Here is a 9,099-nt window from a genome sequence, read left to right on the forward strand (position 1 = left end):
TTCACTTTAGTTATTAATCAATTCGATTAAGAATGAGAAATCCCAAAGAGAAAACGTCCGATTGATTTTCCGCTTTATTTTACTAAAAGATGTCTTTTTGATTATTTATATTATTTTTACCTCTTTTTTGATTTCCAACGTGGTTACGGCATGACCGAACGGTCGGAATTTATTTTAACCGAAGTTAATGGATAATACAATTCAAACGTTCGGTGGAAATTTATTTTATTTTTAAGTTAAGCGAGAAACGACTTAAGTAAAATGGCTTAAGCACGTCAACAGGGGGTATAAAAAGTAAACAAAACGAGAATAAAAATGCACGAAACACAATGTGGACCACTACGGGTACATAGAATGAATCGAAAAGCTTGGTTCGAGGTACTTACCCGTTGAAGATCGAAGAACGATGAAGAACGAATGAAGAACGTTGAAGAACGGTTCAAACCTTTGCGAGATTCCTCACGGAAAACGTTACGGAAACGTTTCGGAAGCGCCTCGGCTTAGATTTTCTTCACGGAAACAATTTTTCCAAGCAAATTCGAAAGAGAGAGAAGTGCCTAAGGGGCTGGACCCCTTCCTTCTTCATTTCCTCCCCTATTTATAGCAAAATAGGGGAGGTGGTTGCCGCCCAGCTCGCCCAGGCGAGCAGGGTTGCTTCCTCCAGAAGCAACCGCCTTCTGGAGGAATCTTCTGGAGGGCCCAAGTGGGCCTGGGTGCTATTTGCACCCCCATTTTTACTAAGTACACCCCCCTCTGCTGTTTTTTGGTGATTCTTTTTTCGTAAAGTTACGGAAACTTACGAATTCCGTAACGATACTTGTTTTCTTTCCGTAATGTTACGGAACCTTGCGGATTACATAATCATCCCCTCTTTGACTTACGGAATGTTACGGAACCTCACTTAATTATGCAACGATGCTTCCATTTGATTTCCGATGTGTCACGGAAACTTACGGATTGTGCATCAACATTTTTTTGGTTTTTCGGCATGTCCTGGAATTTCATAAATTGCCTAATGATGGGTGCCAAGCACCTCACAAGGACCAAAGAATGGTCGCATGTCATCAAGCAAAGGTCCCCGGACGAAATTAGGGTATGACACCAAGCAAAGGGGATAGGGAAGCATTAATAAAGAATAGGCGATGTAGAATTGGAATGAAGTCCACCATTAAATTGAATCATTAATTGAATAAGGTGAGTCTTTAACTCTTGAGCCTTTTCAAATTAAGTCTTTAACTTGGATTTTGTTTCTCATGAGACAATTTTTTTTTAACTTGGATTCTGTTTCTCTTGAGCCTTTTCAAATTAAATCTTTATGCTTTTTGTTTTACTCTATAATTACTCCCTCTTATGTTAAATTTTTCTTGTTAACTTTTTTCACACGGATCCAGTATATATTCAACATGTAATTTATATAAATTTAAACTAAATTAATATATTCATTGATAATTTTAGAAAATTGATTTCTATACCATTTTTGGTTATTCTATTTATAATTTGTTTCAGTTTATAACCATTGATGTCTTGTTGATATATATTTATGAAAAATGTTAGGAAGTCCCACATTATTTGCCTCAGTCCTTAAGGTGCAGTTTATATATGTGTTGGATAACTTCACTTAGGACCAATTGGTTTTAAGATGAAATCTAACAAAAAATATTATCAAACATTATTGTGCTAGAATCTAAAACAATGAAAATTTTGATTATATATATATATATATATATATATATATATATAAAAGAAATGGATCGACCACGAATTTGTTTTTGTATTTCCCTCAGTTTTAGCATAAGTTCCAACAAATTAATGTTAATGATCAGTCAACTATGCTTTATTTTACTTTTACAACATCGTCATCCCTTATCCTGGTTTGGTAATTAACTTGTATCTTAAGAATCATAGCTTCATGGAAAATGACGATCGAGTAGGAATTGGCCCAAACAGAGGGAGTAGGAATTGACTTGGAGAAAAGAATTTGGAAAGGTATGATCAGACAAAGATAGAGAACTCTTTTCTAAAACAAAAAAAAAAAATCATTATACAAAATAATAGCAGTATATATTACACATGCAGTAATTGAATTTATAAAAAAGAGCAAATTAAAAGTTTTAGTAATCTTAGAAAGTTGGGGGATCTATATATTTTTTTATTATTTCGATAAAGTTAAGCATCTTATAATCTTAACCTATGCTATATGCATTGGGAAATGACATCAATGCAAGACGATGTCAATGTCACAGTTCATATATCTCCACAAGGCTGTTCATCAGTTTAATTGTTAATTGGTGGCCCTTTGAACTTCGAAGCGTGAGAAACAAAATATATATGCAGAAGCATGCATGCCTGTACGTGGTCAACACTGCCACTGGACTGAAATTGCATGCTAGCGGGTATTCATCAATCACAACACAAATTGAAGTAAGTAGTCTAATACTGAGTGATTTAATAGGCACGAGAAAAAATAATTATATGGCCATATCATTATTATTATTATTATAATTATTATTATTATTATTATTGATAATATTAATACCACACAACCTAGCTAGTTGGTAATTAAGTTCAAAGGGAATGTCCATTAAATTGTTAATTGCTGGTTTAATTAGGTTGCTCTGACAATAGGGAAGGTTCCACATCACAGTGCTGCATAAAGTGCATGCATGTAACAATCCAAATATTCATAATTGACTGAATTGACATTGAGTTGAAAAACAAATGCTACTATGAGTATGCAGTGAAAGTGTTAGGGCTCTATGTTACTCTAATCTGGCTCATAATGCAAGGATCCAGTTTGCTTGCTGAACGTGATCAGATAGATTATAGTGGCAAAATAAAGTTAGCATACCGAGAATGATTCGTTGTGGTTTTCTATAATAAGAACTGTGTAGAGTCCTGAACCTTTCCTGCCCAGCTGCAACAGATTTGAACGTATTTGGTCGCTGTCCTGACTCCTGATTGTTTTACAGTGTACACATATGTCAGAATTAGATAACAAAGGGGAGATGGAAGTTTTAATAACAATAACACCAACTTCTTCCCTGAAGATTTATAATATAGATGATTTTTCATATGCATTTTTAACTGTATTACACTATTTTAACTTTAGTAAAAGTGCAGCAAAATTCTTCAAAGTTGGACTCTAGCATATGGTCAAATGATTTTCAAGTCATCAGCTATATTGATTTGCTAATATCTCCTTAACTGTGATTTCATCTATAGGTGAGTATCCTATAGTTATTGTAGAGTTGTTTTAATAAACATGAATTACATATGGAAATGACCATAATAATGGGTAGATTATTGAGAATTAGTTCTACACATCAGGGTCTAATTTTTTGTATTTTATTTTTTTTAACTCTTATCTATCGTAATGTACTAACTTTCCTCAATTCAGGTTGCCTTGCAAGACTATGGACAAGTGAAGGATCTCTCAGATCAGTTGAGGATTGCCTATGCTAATCTAGTTCTTGAGATTGGTAATGGTGACCCATTAAGAGCTGCAGAGAGCTATATGTACTGAAACATGCATTTAATTCCTATGTTTGCGATTGGTAATGCTATCTTCTTTGTTGAGAATATCAACATAAATACATATCTTTGCTAATACCAACTTACAAACTGAACTAGCAGCGCTGCTGGGAATAGATAATGAAAGCAAGGATTAAGAGTAAGTTCTTGGAAGTCCTATAGCATGACAACATCATCATTTCTTGAAATAAGCTATCTTTTATTTAGGTATTCATACAACACAAGCTGATAACCGATAATTATATTTGGTTGTATTACATCATTTGTAGTAATGCACCTTTCTATGAAATAGACCTCACTTAATTGATGACCGACAATCCCATTTTGTCTGCAATCAATCAAATTAATAAGCATATGACACCCAATAATCTTATATAGAAATCAACTAGGTACAAACACCAGCAGCAGCAAAACTATTATCCCACTACCTAAGGTTAGTTACCTAAAACCCCTTTTAGAATGTAGCCACTTTCTGAAACTTTTCTTCAATCACCTATACCTTGGTGGTCCTTCTTGATTCTGCTTTTACTTGTGATCAAAAGGCTGGCATTTCAGAACTGAGGGTAATTGAAGGTGTTTTATAATCTATTTGATGCAGCTCCTGGCATTGAAATCTTAGTTGATTTATTTGTATCATACATATGCTCAATCTGAAGGTCACAACTCACAACTTGAGATTTTTTTAGATGGGTGACTTCAACTTGTTTATATAACCTTTGTCAAGCCAGGCCAAACTATGAGTAGGAAAGTTAACAATGAGGCAGAATTTGTCTATGGTTCTGGTCAATTGAACCCAAGAAGAAGTTTGAGCTTGGTTTGGCCTATGATGTTGATGACTTTGGTTATATCTAGTTCTCATGACATGATGCATGGTTACAACTTACAAATCAAAATGGTTCTAGTTTTAGCAATTTTATTTTGTTCGATCTCATAAAAATTGCAGGCCAAGATGCTATCAACTGTTGAAGATTAATCTAGAAAAGTGTAGATGTATAATTGGTGGTCCATTATCTAGAGAGTTCTACACTTATGGAGATGTTGTAGTGTGTAGAAACTTCTTGATGGAAGTAGAAAAATATTTTATTATCTAAAGTCATAGAAGCACCTAGAACATTATAGAGATGGATGGTAGATGATAGATGAGTCTAGAAGACTCTAGGACTAAGTAGTATAGAAGTGTGTAAAAATCACCTATGTAACCTATATAAAGGCATAAGTTGTAGCGAGCCATGTAATGTAAGTCAAGAAGCTAATAAGCACAATTCAAGTTAAGGTGTCAATTTTCTGAAAACTCATCATCTTCCTACTCCCATCATTTCTATCATACATTTCTACCATATCCTTCCATAGAAAAAAGGCATAACCATGTCTCATATCCTAACAGTGGTATCAGAGCCGTGTTGATCCTATGACCTTTGCTACATCACCTAGCCCACCAACCTTCAACTATAACCAAACCTTAGTTCCCATATTTAATGGGGAAGCATATGATTATTGGAGCATCCAAATGCAAACTCTATTCATCTCACAAGACTTGTGGGATGTTATAGAGAATGGCTATCCAGTCCCAGAAATCCAAGAAAAATTGGCTACGTGGACAGCAACAAAGCAAAAGGAGTACAAGCAAAACAAGCAACATGATGCTAAGGCTCTGCTATTCATCCAACAAGGAGTTAGTAGAGAGATCTTTCCAAGAATCATGCAAGCAAAAAATGCAAAGGAGGCGTGGGAGACTCTGAAAAATGAAATTAAAGGCACAGACAAGGTAATTTCTATTAAACTTCAATCTTTGTGGAAGGATTTTGATACATTAATAATGCAGGAAGATGAATCTATACAATCTTTCTTCTCTCGTGTCTCTAATATCTTCAATCAAATTAGAAGTTACGGGGACGCGATTGAAGACAAGAAAATAATACTAAAAATATTAAGAAGTCTTCCCGTAAAATATGATCATATTGTGGCTGTCATAGAAGAATCAAAAGATTTATCTAAACTCACTCTAATAGAATTAATGGGCTCTTTAGAAGCTCATGAAGCTAGAATGAAAAGATTTGAGCAGCCACTAGAGCAAACATTCCAATCTAAAATTAATATCTCTAAAAATGATGGAGATAAGAAAAATAACCACGGTAAATTTCCTCAAAAAAGAGGAGGAGCATTTACTAATCGTGGTAAAAGGAGCTGAAAGCAATGGAGTATTAATGCTTCAAGCTCCTATTGCAAATTATGCAAGAAAAATAATCATGATACAAATGATTGTCGGTACAAATGCAAAAAGTGCAAAAAGGCACCTACACTACTAAAAAGGTTGTTTTTACTAACAAAAAGAAGAAGCAAATTTTATAGAAAATAAAGAATCCCTTGATCATACTTTGTACTCCACTTTATCTTCTTAAGAATCAAGGGATGTATGGTATGTTGATAGTGGTTGTTCAAACCACATGACAAAAAACAAAAGTTTCTTTGTGCAACTAGATGAGACAATAAAATCCAAAGTTACACTTGGTGATGGAAATGTTCAAACAGTTGAAGGAAAAGGCACCATTGCTGTTAAAACTCAAAATGATAGCCAAAAATATATCTATGATGTTTTTTATGTGCCAGGTCTTACTCAAAATCTTCTAAGTGTTGGTCAACTTATTCATAAAAATTATAATGTCATCTTTGATGATGATAAATGTAATATCATTGATAAAAGAAAGGGCCAAATTATTTCTATCCAAATGGCTCCTAATAAAGTATTTCCTCTATTTATGTCATTTGGGCAAAAAAATGCATTGAAATGTGAGAATATGGATGAGTCCATACTGTGGCACTTGAGGTATGGTCATCTAAACTTTAATGGCCTCAAATTATTAAAACAAAAAAAAATATGGTTCTTGGGCTTCCTTTTATTTCATCTAACCTTAAAGTTTGTGAAGGCTGCATTTATGGCAAGATGCACAGGTTACCATTTCCAAAAACATCTTGGAGAGCTAAAGCTCCACTTCAATTGGTGCATGCTGATATCTGGGGACCATCAAGTACCCCCAGCTTTGGTGGAAGAAGATATTTTCTCCTCTTCGTTGATGACTACACTCGAATGATGTGGGTGTACTTCATCCAACAAAAATCCGATGCATTCTTTTGCTTCAAGGAGTTCAAGGCCCTAGTGAAAAAGCAAAGTGGGCATTCCCTCAAAATCTTGAGAACAGATCGCGGGGAAGAATTCAATGGGCACATATTCATCAATTTTTTCAATGATCATGGCATCAAGAAGGAGCTGACTGTTTGTCACACTCCACAACAGAATGGTGTCGCTGAAAGGAAAAACATAACCATTGTGGAAGTGGCTCGATCGATGCTATAGCACAAGAACCTGCCAAAGAATCTATAGGCGTAAGCTGTTAGCACAGTAGTATACATCCTCAACTGTTCTCCAACTAAAGCAGTCTTAAATATGACGCCATATGAAGCATGGTTCAATAGAAAACCAACAGTTGATCATTTTAAAGTTTTTAGATGTGTTGCTTATTCGCACATTCTAAAGGAGAACCGAGAAAAGCTCGATGAAAAAGAAGAAAAATGCATCTTTGTCGGCTATAGTGACCAATCTAAAGGTTACTGATTATTCAAACCAGATTCAAAGCAGCTGATCATTTCAAGATATGTCATTTTTGACGAAGGAGCAAGCTGGCAATGGAGTACTAAAGTCAATGAGACGCAAGAAGTATCCAATCCAAGCTCGTGCACACTGCCAACATCACCAACACAGCATGACCAACAGCACCGGCAAGAAGAAGTAGAAGAAGTCCCACAAAAATAACTTCGAAGATCAGGAAGGCCACACAAACCGAATCCAAAGTACGCAAATGTTGGATTTTTTTCCTGTGAACCTCAAAAGTTTGAGGAAGCATCGAAAGAAGAAGTTTGGAGAAAAGTCATGGACGAGGAAATCAAAATGATAGAGAAAAATCATACATGGGAGCTCATGCAAAAACCAGAAGACAAGGAGATCATTGGCCTGAAATGGGTTTACAAAATTAAATATAATGAGGTTGGAACAATCCAGAAACACAAAGTATGACTTGTCACTAAAGGCTATTCACAACTGCCAGGAGTTGATTTCAATGAGACATTTGCTCCTGTTGTGCGCATGGAAACAATCAGAACTGTACTAGCCTTAGCTTCACAGTTGAAGCTACAAGTCTACTAGCTAGATGTAAAATCAGCTTTCTTGAATAGAGAGATTGAAGAAGAATTCTACGTGGAGCAACCACAAGGATACAAAGTTCAAGGAGAAGAAGACAAAGTATATCGCTTTGAAAAGGCGCTTTATGGTCTCAAACAAGCTCCCCAAGCATGGAACAACAAAATAGACAAATACCTCGTCGAGCATAGATTCCTCAAAAGTCCAAGTGAGCCGTCACTATATGTGAAGATGCAAGGTAATCATTTCTTGATTTTGTGCCTATACGTAAATGATTTAATCTACACTGGCAACAACTCATAGATGATGGAAGAATTCAAAAAGGCTATGATGCAAGAGTATGAAATGACCGATCTTGGACTCATGAGATATTTTCTTGGCATGCAAGTCAAGCAAAGACCTGGACAAATATTTATCTCGCAAGAAAAATATGCGGATGACTTACTAAAGAAGTTCAACATGCAAGATTGCAAACCACTTGCCACACCTATGGCGATGAACGAGAAGCTTTCAAAAGATGACGGGCAAAACAAAGTTAATGCAACAGTTTATAGAAGCCTAGTCGGTTCACTAATCTACTTAACCAACTCAAGGCCAGACATCGTACATGCAGTTAGCATCGTGTCTAGATTCATGAGTAACCCAAGCAAAGCACACTTTGCAGCAGCCAAGAGAATCCTAAGATATGTCAAAGGCACAAAGGATTTTGGCATTTTGTACGAGACAGATAAAGACTTTAACTTGACAGGTTATACAGATAGCGACTGGGCAGGAAGCACAGATGATAGAAAAGGCATAAATGGATATGTGTTTCCTCTAGGCAACAAAGCAATATCATGGGCATCAAAGAAGCAAATGACAATTGCTCTATCATCAACAGAAGCAAAATACATGGCTGCAACAAGCGTTGTGTGTGACTAAGAATCCAGTATTCCACAGTATGATAATATGTCAGCTATTCCACAGTATTCCACAGTGTAACTAAGAATCCAGTACAACAAGACTCCAACAGTTATTCATTGTGATAATATTTAAGCTATTACAATGACTAAGAATCCAGTATTCCACAGCCGTACAAAGCACATTGAGATTAGATACCACTTCATTAGAGAGCTCGTGGAACGTGGAGAAATCAAAATGGAGTTCTGCAAGACTGAAGAACAATTAGCAAACATCTTCACCAAGCCAATTGCAACAAAGAAGTTCATCAAATTCAGAGACATTCTTGGAGTTTAAGACTATTCTAGATTAAGGGGGAGTGTTGAAGATTAATCTAGAAAAGTGTAGATGTATAATTGGTGGTCCATTATCTAGAGAGTTCTGCACCTATGGAGATGTTGTAGTGTGTAGAAACTTCTTGATGGATGTAGAAAAAT

At 35.6% G+C, this 9,099-nt stretch overlaps 1 protein-coding gene across 1 annotated transcript; it reads left to right on the forward strand.

Annotated features, from left to right (window-relative positions):
* Positions 1–8,029: 8,029 nt before the first annotated feature.
* LOC106798795 (secreted RxLR effector protein 161-like) lies at positions 8,030–8,644 on the forward strand. The gene has a single exon (XM_014775969.1). It carries the CDS (start codon positions 8,030–8,032, stop codon positions 8,642–8,644), a length of 615 nt encoding a protein of 204 aa, XP_014631455.1.
* Positions 8,645–9,099: the final 455 nt, after the last annotated feature.

This window comes from Glycine max, chromosome 5 (assembly GCF_000004515.6).
Source record: "Glycine max cultivar Williams 82 chromosome 5, Glycine_max_v4.0, whole genome shotgun sequence".
Taxonomy (NCBI): domain Eukaryota; kingdom Viridiplantae; phylum Streptophyta; class Magnoliopsida; order Fabales; family Fabaceae; genus Glycine; species Glycine max.

Bases quoted from the DNA above. Each gene is read 5' to 3' on its own strand.
- LOC106798795 (XM_014775969.1), top strand. From the start codon at position 8,030: ATGGAAGAATTCAAAAAGGCTATGATGCAAGAGTATGAAATGACCGAT.